The 15,783-nt window shown below is 29.2% G+C and overlaps 1 protein-coding gene across 1 annotated transcript in view; it reads left to right on the forward strand.

The window, feature by feature from the left end:
• Positions 1 to 7,483: 7,483 nt before the first annotated feature.
• The window catches only part of LOC129963676 (uncharacterized), a 35,606-nt gene continuing 27,306 nt past the window's right edge, over positions 7,484 to 15,783 (forward strand). The window contains exons 1-8 of the mRNA XM_056078174.1: positions 7,484 to 7,608; positions 8,973 to 9,104; positions 9,881 to 10,030; positions 11,000 to 11,233; positions 12,303 to 12,442; positions 12,539 to 12,645; positions 13,594 to 13,843; positions 15,542 to 15,731. Coding sequence (XP_055934149.1) covers positions 7,528 to 7,608; positions 8,973 to 9,104; positions 9,881 to 10,030; positions 11,000 to 11,233; positions 12,303 to 12,442; positions 12,539 to 12,645; positions 13,594 to 13,843; positions 15,542 to 15,731 — 1,284 coding nt within the window. The 5' untranslated portion in view covers positions 7,484 to 7,527. The remainder of the gene's footprint in view (positions 7,609 to 8,972; positions 9,105 to 9,880; positions 10,031 to 10,999; positions 11,234 to 12,302; positions 12,443 to 12,538; positions 12,646 to 13,593; positions 13,844 to 15,541; positions 15,732 to 15,783) is intronic.

Consider the following 15,783-nt stretch of genomic DNA (forward strand, 5'->3'; position numbering starts at 1 on the left):
CACAAAAAGCAAATAAAAAAAGACATGTTTTTACAAATATTTTCTAATTCCCTGTTTTGTAGAGAAATAATTGCAAACTACTAAAATAGTAATTGCAAACAGTAAAATCTACTAAAATTTCCAAATAAATATGAGTATTAGACTGAAATAAATGTTTCTCACTACAATAAATACTTTGGGTGCTTTCTATAGAATGAAATTTGGGCACGTTGCTCATTTAATTTATGATTCCATTGCTCTTATAATTTGTAATAATTCAAATCATTTTCAGAAAAATAATTCTTTATTTATAAAGTAAGAAAAGTAGTTCCAGTTTAATCAATTAAATATTCTAGTTTTCATAATCGTATGCAACGAATAGAAGAATGGGATTTTTTTTCTTCATATCTGATATACAAAAATCTCGTGTCACGGTGTTTGTGTTCGTACTTCTTCGAAACGGCTCGACCGATTTTCATGAAATTTTTTATGTGTATTTGGTACGTGTGAGAATAGGTCGTAAACTATATTTCATAACGCTAGGTAATTAGAATGTCCCTATCCAGAATTATTTTTTTCTATTTACTATACAATTTTTTAAAAAATTTTATTTTTATTTGGCATTAAAAAATACCTATAACCCCAAATTTTCACCCTTTTACCCACCCCCCCTCCCATTTTTTAATCGCAATTTTAGTATTTTTGCATGAACTTTATCCAAATAATTAATCCGTCTTTGGTATTTCAAACAGAAACGAAATGATTTATGTGTTATATGACAGATGGCGCTACATACCCCCCCCGGCGATGGAAAAGGTGCTGTCTATGAGAATACTGGATGCATAAATTTCCCGCATATTCCCCGATGTATGCACAAAATACATGAATCATGCGTGGCTGGCAGAAAGAGCCATTTTAGCAGCAAAAAAATGTGGACGTCGACGATTTAAACTTCAAGATACAGGATTCGCTGCCAGGCGACTTGGTATCATACAAATGGATCGATTTACGATGTTAATGAAACTAATAATTTTGAACTCACTGGAATTGCCAGGCATGTCACCACACCTTCTACGACTGAAAGTTGGATCTCCACTTATTTTACTTCGGAATTTGAACCCACCACGGCTGTGCAATGGCACGCGATTGATCATTAGAAAATTTATGAAAAACGTTAACGAAGCCACCATTTGAATGGCAAATTCCGAGCTGAAAATGTTTTGCTGCCCCGAATTCCAATGATTCTCACAAGCGTACGAATTGAAATCAAACGCGTTTAATTTCCTATTAGATTGGCATTCGCAATGACAATTAATAAGTCGCAAGGCGAAACGATGTCTTTTTGCGGCTTAGATTTGGGCACACCATATTTTCCACACAATTATAAGTATCATGTTCTCGCGTGGGCAAACCATCGAGCTTATTTGTGTTGACTAAAGACGGACAGACAAAAAAAATATCGTACACTCATTTGATCTTCGAAATAAATATTGATTTTCTTTATATCATTATTACACTTTAAGATAAAAAATAAATACTTTTTTCACTTTAATAAAATGCATTATAAAATACATACAAAAATATTACTTTTTTCACTTTACGTTTAACTTTTAAGGGATCAAACAATGTATATGTTCGTTACGTTAATGAAATACATTGTATTGAGAAAATAAATGGTTGGTGTTTTTTTTTGTTTGTTTGTTTTAATCGGCGATCATCGTCTACAGCGCTCCATTCCTATTTCTGCCATAGATCCCATCCCCAAACACTTACAATACATTCGTTATTTTTTAATTAACAACCAAAATATTCACCACAAATAATTTATATGGCAGAACAACGTTTGCCGGGTCAACTAGTAAAATATATAAATGGTGTCCAAAAATTCTAGGCCTATTAAAAAACAATTTGACACACACACATTTATTATTGTTAACAGAAATATGATAGAACGGATATGCATTTCATTTCAACAATGAAATATATTGTTAAACACATTGAAAATATTTCTTTCAAACAGCGATGAAAAATAGAAAAAAAATAGTGAAAACATTGATATAACTTACCTCTTTTATTTTAAGATGATATAAAAATCAATTATCTGCTACAATATGCAGAAAGATCATAACATTTTGTTAAGTTTATAATTGATTAAAAATTTTAATTTGGCACATTTACCGACGCTGCAAAGTGTATACCTATCAATTTCGGTCTAACGGTCTATTATCCAGGACATACATATATGCAAATTTTCTTTTGTTATTAACAGGAAAATCAGAGACTAATGTGCATGAAAGTTGAAAAAATATCGGTCTTCTGGACGATACAAAACTCAAAGGAAGTTAGATGAAAGGTTCTAAGAGAAATATATATCAATTCTTGCATGCAAAGTTTTATAAACAGAAATTATTATAATCGTCAATCCATTCATCTTGGCATTGTGACGAATCCTCACGTTTCAGACCTCTTCGAACCCGAAAAACATAATCAAATTTGTGAACATAAAAATTAAAGAAGGTTTTGAAATTGCCAATGAAATTTGGTATGTGGTCTTTACACTAAATCGAGACGAAAAATCGTATAAGTAGCAGTTGTTCTAGCTGCACATATGAGTTCAAATTAACCGATAACTCCAAAACGGAAAGAGCTAGGTCTATAAAATTTGGTATACTCTTTTTGCAAATTTATAAGTTCCTAGAAAGTATATGCTTACCAAATTTTAAGCAGAATTTATTACAGAGTTGATCGTCTATTGGTCCATTTTTTTGAACCTATATGAATGTGATAATTTGCAGATGCAACAAATTAAATAAATGAAATTTAATATACGATTTTGTTACTAACGCTTCACATTTCGGTAAAAATCAATTGATAAATAATTCGGTTTAGAATAATTATAATTCGGCAATCGATCGGATAATGCATATTCGATTTTTTACTATACTATGAAGCACAAAACACTCCTAGATAAGATTCTGAAAATATAAATCTGGCCATTTTTGGCACTCACAGATTGTGGATTTCCAGAGCTCACCAACTCTTTGAGAGAGAGATGGTAATATTTTTAATATTAAATATGCGAAGAAGTGTCGGGCCAATCATTTCTTTTGCTTTTATTCACCATTCACCCAGTGGATTAAGGCAAAGGAACTTTAATCTGCAGAAATCTAAACCATACCTCTAATTTTGGGCAGGCTCTTAAGCAGCATTTTTTTTAAATGTCTAGATCAATGCGCTCTTTAGTAGTGAAAATTCGCCGAATGCAAGTTCCCACTGGGAGTTTTCCTAAATGCGAAACGCTAATTACCTTTAAAAACCCACCAAGATGCCAACATATTAAGATATATTGAAACTCATACCAGATTTCTACCTTAAGTAATATCTAGATGTCCCAAGATCATTTTATCGCGGGTCTTTTCCTATGTTCGAAAAGTTATTCTACACAAAGTAGGACTAGAATAACAACAAAAATCAATTTGTTTCGATAATACTATACATTTTATTTGGCAAAAATTATTAGTCAATTCTACCAAATGTTGATTAAGGCTGCATATCGAACACTCAATATAATTTAAAACAACTTGCTGACAACTGACGAAACCACCTGTGAGGACCATCACTGAGAATATTGGTAGTATTTAGTTTCAGCATTATGTTATACATTATTAAGTAAATGCATTCATTTCCCAAAACATTATAATGCTATAACAAATGTATCTTCTGATTTATGTATCTTCTAACTTTATGTAGCTTAACTTTGTTATTCCTTCAAATTTTAAACACATTTTTTTTCCCTTACTGGTGACGACGGAAAATGAGGCAGTTAAATATTTCATGAAGTATTAAAAGGTGTTTGAATTTTGTCATGCAACAAGAAAATATATTTGTGAAAATTATATAAAGAAAACGATTTTCAAAAATTGATAAAATTATGGAATAAATTATACGACAAATTTATTCGCATCATCCAATAGATATTTTTTAATTTAAAGCTCCATCAAAATAGTTTATGCACGAAAATATCTTCGGAAGATAAAGCATTCTCCTCCTCCCCATCAATTATCGTTTAATTTTTAATTAAATAAAATTTTAAAAAAACACTTTCCGAAGTGCAAATTCCATCTAAATTTTTAATTCTTGGTCAAAATTTCTGACCCATGTAAATAAATATATGTCGGAACAACACATTGTCTCTTTTTAAGCTTATTTTCTGCAAAACAATATATGTTTCTAGCTACAGACCAGCCAAAAATAATACTTTACTCATAAGATAAATTTTCTAAATTAATTTTAAATTTAATTTAGTTTTAGTAAAGTTTTTGAAAAAGTTAGCAAAGTTTAGTAATTTAGTATTAATAAAAGGTTTTTCTAAATTTACTTTAAAGTGAAAAAATCATTAGAAGAAAGGCATATAGAAAGTAAAGAATAATTTAATATATAATGAAAAACTAAATAGTACATGTAATATATATTGTAAATTATATAAATAATATAACGAATTCATATAACCCCCCCTATAATTTAAAAATTGCAATGTCTGATTTTTGAAGTTGACTTGAAGACAGAACATGGCGTAATGAGATCGGGTGATGCTGTTGAAGCTGAATAAAGAATTTTTAAGAACGCTACAAAAAACAGAACTTCTACGCAATCATATTTCAAGGGAATGTTATTTTATTTATCAGTAAATATCTTCTTATCAGTAAAATATAATCCACGCCATACCTCAGCTGATTTTAATGTCTGCAGTTTGATAGTAAGAAATCGCATACAAAAACTGCACATTCAGACGAAATTTAGAGCGTATAAAGGGTGAGTTCAGAAAGGCAAATTCACCTTGGTTTTCCAATTGGTGTAGGATGAAGTTCTTAGCCGCAGCCTTAGCGCTGCTCCTTGTGGGAGTTGCAAGTAAGTATTATAACCCACTTTCTCTTTTAAATCTGTATTTCTATTTTAGCTGTAGTAAATTATGAAAAAAAATCAATAAATGTTAATCAGAAAGTGCAAGAAATTAAAAAGGAAACTAAAGTGTTCAGATTATTATTAACCTTAAAAACAAAGATTCAAAAGTGTAATAATAAATTTTTGAAAACAGAGCAAAATCAAATTTTTTCTCCTAAGAATATCTTTATTTAAATGTACATAAACTCGTTCTCGAAACTTTTTTATAGAATAGTATATATATTATTTTGATATTTTTTTGATGATATATATTTATACGTCATCAAATAAATTTCTAATAGTCAGATGAAATACAACATGGCTTCCAATAAATTTCAAATATTTTAAATTACAAATATTTTGGAATATTTTTTATTAACTGATTTAGCTGCTGACTTCGTTAGTGGCATGCCTTGCTTATATGCTATTAAAAGTTTAAATTACTCAAATATGCGAAAAAACGTTTTTAATAAATTACTTCAATAAATTGTATATAAGGAATATGATGGAAATAATTGCCAGAATTTCTGGAAATGCTTAGAAATAATTTTATAACAAAATTTGATTCAATTTCAATTTACTTTGTAGATTTAGCCCTTTTTATATTTCATTTCTTGGAACGATTTTTAAAGCTTTAATAATAAAAAAACAACTTCATAGCAAGGAAATAGGCTAAGAATATTATGATTTCTAGTTAAATGTCCCTAAAAATAATCTCATATTACATAAATAGATATAAAAAAAAACCCTTTCAAGAGAAATTAGTTTTTAACAACAGTACAGATGTCCTGCGTGACGACAATTTATATTTAAAAGGAAATCAGTTCTATTTAATGAAGGACTATTTATAGTTCATGTAGAAGAGAGAGCGTGTCACGACACTCTGCCTCATTCGATTACTTGTATTCAAACTGAGAGATTATTTACTATTATATTTCTACTTATAGTAAAAATGTTAATCAGCTACTCTTAATGATAATATGATTACGCCTAAGGGGGATTTGGGCCTGTTAATTACTATAGCAGTTATTCATTGTCTAACTAACCTTTGGCTGCTATAGAAACAAATTCTAGCAAAATAATAAGACTTGAAAAAACGACGATTAAAAACTTTTGACAACAACAATTCCTAATAAGAACTCTAAATATTTTTTGAACAGTGATTCCATTTCCTCAATCAATATAACATAATTTGGTTAAAACATTAAAAGAAGGTAGACAAGAATTGATTAAAAGTTTTTTAATCTGAAATTTTTAGAGAATTTCTGAGGGAATATTAATTATATATTTCTTAAAAATGTGAAAATTTCTCCTTTTCCTCTTTGGGTTTCGCTTTGAAATAATTTCAACTGCATGAAAGTTTGAACTTTCAAAATTCATACTAAATACAAAAGAATTTATAAACTCTTCGATGCTTCAAGCGATTTTGGTTAGTATAATTTGTATAATATGCAAATAATAAATTCAATTGGAAATGAAACAAATGTTCAAGAGTTCTAAAGTATATAATTTTGCCTTTTAAAATTATCTACATATTGCCTATAACTTTCATTTCGATATTCTTTGCATATTTTTCTTAAAATTTTATATTAGAAAGTTCATCAAATTATTTTTATAATTTGTGTGATTTATAATAAAAGAACATGAAATGTGAATTTTGATAAGTCTTAAATTTGATTTAAAGTACAAATTTTTATATGAATAATTTAAAAAAATTCTAATAAACTAATTTATATACTCTTTCTCTGTTTATTTAAAATCATATTTCATTTTTTTTTTTCATTTGGGAAAAGATAATGTTTTATCTTTGATTAAAACTAAAACTAAAATACAGCTAAAAATAAATCGAGTGTGTCAATAAATATATTTTATTATATTGATATAATAATTGCTCTCAGCGTGTTTATGTCTGAAATATAATGCCATTAGTTAAAGAAAATTCTAATATAATAATTCATGAATTTCATTCATCTATACAATTGATAAATGTTGACAAGAGTCCTATATATAATTAACCAAAGAAAAGGCTCATTTTCCAAATTTATTTAAATTTCAGTTTTATTTTATCAAGAATTTATCCTAAAATGTATAACATCATTTGTAATTAGTTAAATGAATAAATCCCGAAGAAAATTTTTGTTGTTCTAAAAGTCAACTTCAAATTCAAGTTTAAATAAATACTTAAAATTCTTACTCGACTAAATTTCTTTTATGACTATCTAGGCAGAATTTGTAAGTTTTAATTCATCAAGATTATTTTCGATATTGAAATTAATTTTCTATTTACTATAAATTTTTTTTATCTAAATTAATTAAATTTTATAATTACTTAATTAATTTTAGAAAGATTTCTCGAAATCATTTGCTTAATTTCATAAATAATAAAACCTTTCTTAAAGTTAAATTTTTTTTTTTCTTTCAGGTGCCATACCTAGCATACAATTGAAATACCCAGGTAGGTAAAATTCTTGGTTTCACTAAATATTTTTACGTTTTGTTTAATTCACATTCTGATTTTCTAAACATTCTACTCTGTTTTCAGAATTTGTGAAGGATAAAACACTCTTATATGATGTTTGGATCAATATCACGAGCGGAATCCCTGGAATGCACCCCCAGGTTTCAAAATCGGCTATGAAAATGGAACTTAAGCTATACGGTCACACTACGAAGGAAGCTTTCATTGCGGTGAGTGTTTTTTTTTTTTTTACCTTTCAAGGCTATTAAAGGATTTAGTCCAAGGATGTAAATGGAGCCATGCCGATTTATTGGGTTTAATAAACGCAAAAGTCAAATTAGGCTATGCCGTGGCAAAATTTTGGAGAAACAGAATACTAATTCAGTATGTGAGAAGAAAACTCGTGAGAATGGCCTCCCTCATATTTTCTGGCATGAGGTATAAATGACTGAGGTAGGACTGTGAGCCCAAATACCACGACCAAAAATTTCCGTTTCTTACCATCGTCGTTCCAAAAAAAAGTATTATCCTCCTCTCCCATAATAAAACTGTGCTTCTCGAATACGGCTGTGAATGGAGAAACTTTTGTTCTCTATGTACCAAATATGCATGGTTTCTACTTTATAGTGTAATAAAGAAAACCACATCTGTATTTATGGAAGACTCCACTACCACCTCGATTTTAACCAAAATTTAACATAGAATTGCAATCATATTATCAAGATTACATACAAAATTTCTCACATCTAAATAGTTGCATTTTTGAGTTATAGCTTTAACATGAATACAATGTAGAAACCGACAGACATTCAAAATTTTGATGAATTTGTGCAGCATTTGACTCTGGTATACGCATTAGATGATAAATCTGCGTACCAAATTTCATTCATCTAGCGTATTACATATCATAAAACTCTTGTTTACTTACTCTATGACAGATAATCAGAAAAATTTCTTTCGACGTTTGTCGCTAAAAATTAGATATAAATTTAAAAATTTTCCTTAAAAGTCACATACCAAATCTCGTTGATTTATCCGAATATATTTATGAGTTTTATGTTCGTTCACAAGTAGGCAATTATAAATTCATTTTTCGAATTCAAGGAGATTTGAAACATCTGAATCTTCAGGTCGAATACTTGATGATTACAATTCTTTCTTTCCCTTTACGTCATATGCGATAAAATAAAAATTTGTTGAAAGATAAAATACTTACTCCAACTTTCAAACTTCAGTAATATTTAATTAAATTGAACTGACTTGTTAGACTGCATTACTGTTTGGAAGTGAGAGAAATATGTATTATGTTGAATCCCATTGTTTTAAATCATAGAAAACATGGCAAGCATCTTAGCGGGCACACCTTCTTATTTATTTCTTCATTAATATATTTATCAAAAAAACTTTGGCTCCCTTTTTAATTATTCAAACGAAGCAAATTCTTAAAAATACGATATGGATAGAAATATTAATTTTTCTTTTATTTCCATTTTATTTAAAGAATATGAAATGTAAAACCCACCAATCGCATCATTTATATGCTAACATCAATTGAAACCGCACTGTTCCTAATGCAATTCCTTTCTCTTTTCAGTTTGACCAGGTCGAGGTCAGTAATTCAGTTGCTAGTGTTGGAAGTTCAGTTGATCCCGTGCAAATGAAGACCAATTCAGAGCTGCAAGAAAAACTGAGAATACCAATCAAAGTCACTTTGGAAAATGGAAAGGTAAATATAATTGGTCATCAATGCATCGGTTTTTCTGAATATGAAATTCTATTGAAGAATCTATTAAAATAGGAGTTACATAAAATTTTAATTATTAAAATTTTAACGAGCATTAAGATTCCGACTAGTAGCCAAAGGCGTCTAATTTATAAGAATATTTAATAGTTATTATCGAGACTATTTAGCAATTTTCATCTGTTTAAAATCCGGATCAAAACATGACAATAATCATCTAAGTTCGAATTTACGCCGAAAATTCTGTTTCGGTACTTATCTAGATGAGAAAATTCACTCTTCTAGAAGGATGTTCATTAACTACCGCGGAATTGCGATTGTCTTGTCATCAGTGAAAGTATTTCTCTAGACAGATACTGACTCTACAGATAAAATATGCAGCTTAACTAATTGAAAACATTCATATCTTTCTAAATGAAAATTATTCTGGATTCAATTTAATCATTTTGATTTTTCTTATTAAAATATAATTTGGTTTGGAAATGATATTTGTCACAGTAGCCTTTTATTTTTGCCTTTATGTTCTGTCTAATGTCAGCCATTAAATATTTTTTTCCCTTTTACCCCCTAAGGTAAGAGTATCAAAGGTTGAGATAATAATAAAAATAAAATAATAGTAATAAAGAATAATAATAATAATAAAAGTAATCGGAAAGTTTTTGTAACAGCCTGTGGCCGACATTGCTCAGTTATACTTCCAAATATAATAAATACCACATTGTGTAAAAGAAAAAAAAAATCAAGCAAATTATCCCTTGTAGGTAACAAGTTACACACTTGACGGCGAAGAAAGCATTGAGTCTAAGAAAATAAAGAGAACCATTCTGCGCCATTTGGAAGTACGATTGGATAAGAAAGCCTTGCAGTCTACTGGTCAGCTGAGCTTGCCACTAACGTACAACCACACCGTGGTGAGTAACTTTATAAATATTTATAAATATAAAAGGTATAATTACAAGTATAATGATTGAAACAAGTTATCATTCAAGATTGGGGATTGACAGTTGATTAAAATGCATTATTACTTAATTTCGCATTTCCTATGTTTGCATGTGAACAGAATAAACTCAGACTTTTTCATTGTCAGTTAATATATTAATAATATATAAATAAAAATTTGAATTCACAGCTGGCGCAATGTACAGATTTATTTAAGACAAGAGAACTGCTCCTCTATTTAACTACGAATTTGCAAATTCAAATTTAAAAGTTTTTATGAAGGTTAAGTATATTTTCAAAAGTTCAAATTCATAGGAAAGTTTTTAAAGATGAGCCTCGTATTTCTTTAGATGATGATGGTGACATGTGTCCCATGATGTATGTTAACAAACCAGGCTATTGCCATGACATCAGATATATTATGTTTTCAGTACCCGAAAGCGGAAAGAATTATAGTTTTAATTCTAATATGAAAGAAGAATCTCCTAGTTTAAAACACAGAAAATGTAACAGGCTAAACACTGCTATATATCAGAACGAGCAAAACAAGGAAAAGTGATTTGAAGAAATCATTACCGTTTCCCATATCAGAATTTGAGATTCAAAATTATTATGTATCATTGGTATACGTAAACGTTTAGCTTAATTTTTAATATAATACAGATGAATTAATGTTTTAATTGCTTTTATGCCTGAAATTAAAATAAAATGTGGAGAGTATTTCATATAATTAAAAGATGGCTCGCCATACAAACATAAAGCCACATGTAGAGAATACTAAACTTCTTTCAAGAAATATAAAAATGGAAGTAGTCAGCCAATATTGCTTTAAAATCCAACACATATATATTATATATGGTAACTTATTAGAAAAAAAAACAGTAATATTCATTTATGGATAAAGTCCTAATTCGATACTGAAATGTATTTTTCTTTTGAAGCCCACATCAGTTGGAAACTATAGCTCTCACTACATCATAACTTCGAGCCCTAACCCAGACTTCCCCAAAGAGAAAAACGTGATAAACATCACTCGAACCGACAACTACGAAGTTGTCCCCTACTTGGCGTACCACATCCATCACAATTTCGAACAACAGGGATGTCCAGGTGTCTGCAAGAAAGACCACGTCGAAAATCGATTTTCCGCAGGCTGTCCTGCTGAATTTGAACCAGTAAGTATTGTTGTAAATACTTTTTTTTTGTCTTCCAATAAACTCTTTAATCAAAATCAGGCAGCATCTTTGATAGGATTGTGTTAGGAACCAGTTTCACTGCAGCAGGTACCAGCTCCTACTGATACTGGATTTTACCCGATACCTTTCCCATTTTAATAAAATTGGGCACTATGTGTCTACAGGTTCTTTCGCTGGCGCCTCGACCGGTAGCTAATAATGATAGGAATGTAATTTTAAATGAGATTTCATTTTTTTTTCAGAAAGTGTTGATGAATGTGTGTCTGTAGCCTTGGTTTTGCAAGTGAGTGATGGATGTCTCAGAAGTGAAGGGAAGGAATATAATTAGTATATTAAATGCGATTCTTCAGTAGAAAGTACTTTATTAAGTAGGTAAAAGGGCAGAAATGACTGGGAATGAAATATATATTTTTAAAAAAATATCTTGCATGTTAATAGTTTCGCCGAGACAAGGTAAATTAAGCCTTATCGATCTAATACTTTATATCAGAATTTTGTAATATCAAGTGAAGAAAGGAAATGACCCAAGGAGACTATCAGTTGAGTCTAAAATCTGACACTGAGTATCTGACATTTTTACTCAGCTTCGTTTTGTAGGCGATCAGAAATATAAGAAAAAAGTTAACATGAAATTAAATACTTTTCAAGAGATTTAAGTAAATTCACAAGTTAAATTGAATTTAATTAATTGAATTAATTGAAGAGACTTAATTCACAAGCTACACTTGTACTGTTACGAAACAAAAATTTACTGCGCGCTTTAAAATGCATTTCAAAGGCTTAAGCAATAAAGGACACTTGAAAATACGTTGCACTGGGAAAAAGAACCACATGATATATGGTCATAATTTATTCTTATTTTCACGGCTTAGATATTTTCGAACAAAATGCATTTTGGGGTAAATTGAGTTTCGAATTCTGTGCCTTCCAAGCAACAAAATCGTTCTCATAAATATTGTACAAAATACTCAATGCTTCAGTTTAAAAGTTGTTGAAAGTTTGAGATGTTTTCAGAATTTATTTCCATATTTATTTTATTTATTTTCAGTATCATACGCCGATGAAAAAATCATTCGTTCAACATCATAATTTGATAAAATACAAGGATTCAGTCATCATTAGCATAGTCCAAACCACAGAAACTCATGTTGCTGACATCTACGATCAAAATATGGAAGTGGCCATTAAGTAAGTGAAAAGGCAATCTATCAGCAACAGTTTACAAAACAACATTTCATAGATTGTTTTTTAAATGAACATGCTACATATTCATTTTTATTCCAGCTCTCTGATTCGATACAAGGATGTAAGTGAAACACCTATAACTGAGCCTACGGGACAACCAACACAACCAGACCTCGATGACTGGAGTGAAGAAACAAATGAGAAAGGTGGGAAATCGTTTTCAATACAAAATAATTTCTCTTGTTTGAAAGATATATGTAGATAAAATTTAGTAAAAATAATTGTGAGATTAAATTCGCTTTATAAAATTGTTAGACAAATTAACTGATGAAAGTAATCATAGCTCCATTAGGCTTACATTTTTATTGAAAATTTATAAACATCGGCCATCTGCTAAATGATAGTGTGCGTAAACTTGGATACTTTGTCGTTTGGATACGTTTGGGAAAGGAATTTCGGTATCATACTCCAAGCTTCGACCAAATAGTATTCTTTATACATATATATATATATATATATATATATATATATATATATATATATATATATATATATATATATATATATATATATATATATATATATATATATATATATATATATATATATATATATATATATATATATATATATATATTGGTAAGCATTGCACATTTGTTTTGAATTATTCTCGATTCTATATTGTAAATATATAGTTAGGCTATCATAATAACTGTTAGAAATTAAATTTCAAAAATAAAAAAGTATTTTTTGTCTACAGAAATATTATGTGCTCTAACTAATAGTGATCCGAATTAAAAAGAAATATTTTGGTTACTTTCCCGAGAATTTGATTTAATGATTTATAAATCGATAAAGAAAAAAGTTCAAGGCAATAAATTTTTTTAATATGGAATATGCTGTCTTCATTCTTAAAGAAATTGTGGTGGAAATTAAAGTATTTTTAAAAAAATATCCCATGGTTAAAAGTTTGAAAAATATACTACACTAAATAAAATGTTATATAAAATGAAATGTGTATTTTTCATAAAATAAAATCTAGCAAGAGAAGTGGCAATAGAATTAAATATCGAAGAAACTTATTTGTTTTATAACGTACAATTTAACATAGAAAAATTTGTAGATTTAAATAATAAATTGAATTTTCTTTTCAGAACTGGATGATCACTGCAAAATTGTCAGAGCACAAGATGCCATTCCTACCGTGAAAAAAATGTTGAAAGAGATTACACAGATCGTTCTCAAGAGCAGCATCGATGGAGACAGCAAAGATATCGGGGAGAAACTCGTCTTCCTCCAGAAAGCATTGTCTGTTATGAGACGCAAGGACCTCGAGGTGATTCAGAAAGACATTGTTCCCTATGAAAGCATAAAACATGCCACAGAAGAAGAGAAAATCAAGAGGTTCGTATATTCTTTAAGAGCATGAGCAATATAAGAAAATCGAAAACTTTTTTTTATTATAAAATTATTTAGCCATTGCATTCTCTATGCGAAGTTTGCAAAAAGAGAAAACATTGCACTGTAAAATAATACTATTTCGAAATTTTGATGAATCTATAAGTTTCATATTTCTCTGCGAAAGAACAAGACTTAATTAGGCATTTCCATCACTTCGGTAATAAAAAAATGCCATAAATAGGGGGATGGCTTTTGGCATGTAATCTTTGCTTTAAAATTGTAAATTTCCATCACCTTTGGGCAAAATTTGTTCAAGGGATGTCTATCGGTTCATCCTAGTTCTAATTAACATGAAAACTGAAAAGATGAAAGAATCATATGTACGAAATTTAGGTTACAGGTCTTCATGTATATGTTGTTTTATTATTTAACTATTTAAAAATTAAATTTTAGTCATAATTTGTTATTTATACGAATGAGAAATTATTATATAGATAGGAATGATTAACACATTAATAAAAATGTTTATAAAAACGGACTTTGACCACCTGTTTGACCATCCATAACGTTACCAACATACTACTTTGCTCAAAACAACAGCTTATTAATATGCCGGAATTATTAAAGTTTTTAAAGTTAAGTAAACAGCTTATTAAAACTTTAAGGTTATCTTTTCGGAATCGGTTGACTATTGAGCTTGAATAATTTAACACATACATCTAAAGATATACTGAAAATGCAATCCTGAAATGAATTTCCCAACACCTGATCATCCATGGTAAAAATATGTCAGCGTTTGGGAAAATTATCAAAACAAAGAATAAACGGTAAGAATCATGGCAATTAGATGCATCCAAACTCTATTTAAAGAGACAAAATATTTTGTTGAATCGATTCATTTTCTCACATAGAAAGTAAATTAAATGGAGACTTATAATGAATTCATATTCAGATTTTGATGGATTCTCCACGGTTTTGTCCCACTTTCATGACATCGAAATTTAAAAAAAATTAAGGATGTCTGTTTTATGGTGTGTCAGTAAATAAAGTAACTCAAAACGCAATAACCAGACGAATGAATTTTGATGTCTTTACTTCAAACTCGTATATTTCCATTTAATTTCAATGGAAACCTGTATTTTAGCTTGCAGATTAATAACTATAAAATACCTACAGCTAGCAGGATAAATTGTAACTCGAAAACTTATCATTCGATTTGAGTATATGTATTCCAATTCTAGCTAATATTTAACTTTCTGAAGAAATATCAACCGTTATTGCTAAAATATGAAATTAAGAGAAATTATTTAAATTTTCATTTCATTCAGTTCCAAATTTTTGAAAATTCCCCTCCCCGGAAATGAGAGAGCTTTCTATCAATTAAACTGGATAAATTTAAATTTTTAAACAAACTTTTCCATCGTGCATTTTTAGGACCATACAGAAACATATATTCTAATTTTTATGTATGTATACTAAAACGTTTAAAAAATCCTTAATCACCTGAAAAAATGTATTATAAACATGTTTCTTGCTAGGAAAAATATATTTTATTGAGAGTGGTATTCAGGGGAGAATACTCCCGGTGGTTAGCATCCAAAATTTGGATTTCAATCTCAGACAAAATAAATTACTTCTCATTCAAAATAAATATTGACTCAATGTGTTTAACAAAACTAAAAAGACATTTTTTTCCTATAGGCAAATCTGGTTGGACACCTTGCCGTTAATTGGAAGTTCAGAATCCGTTACTTACATCGTCGATTTGATTAAAAACAACATTAACAAGAAACACAATGCATTCATATCTTTCTGGGAATGCAAGAGCATACTGGAAGATCTCCCAATGAATATTTTCAAGCCAGACGACAAAACTATCCAAAGTCTGAGTGTAAGTTTTTTAAGCTACAAACTTATTTATAGTGATCAAAATTCCATTTAGC

Source organism: Argiope bruennichi, chromosome 3, assembly GCF_947563725.1.
Source record: "Argiope bruennichi chromosome 3, qqArgBrue1.1, whole genome shotgun sequence".
Taxonomy (NCBI): Eukaryota; Metazoa; Arthropoda; class Arachnida; order Araneae; family Araneidae; genus Argiope; species Argiope bruennichi.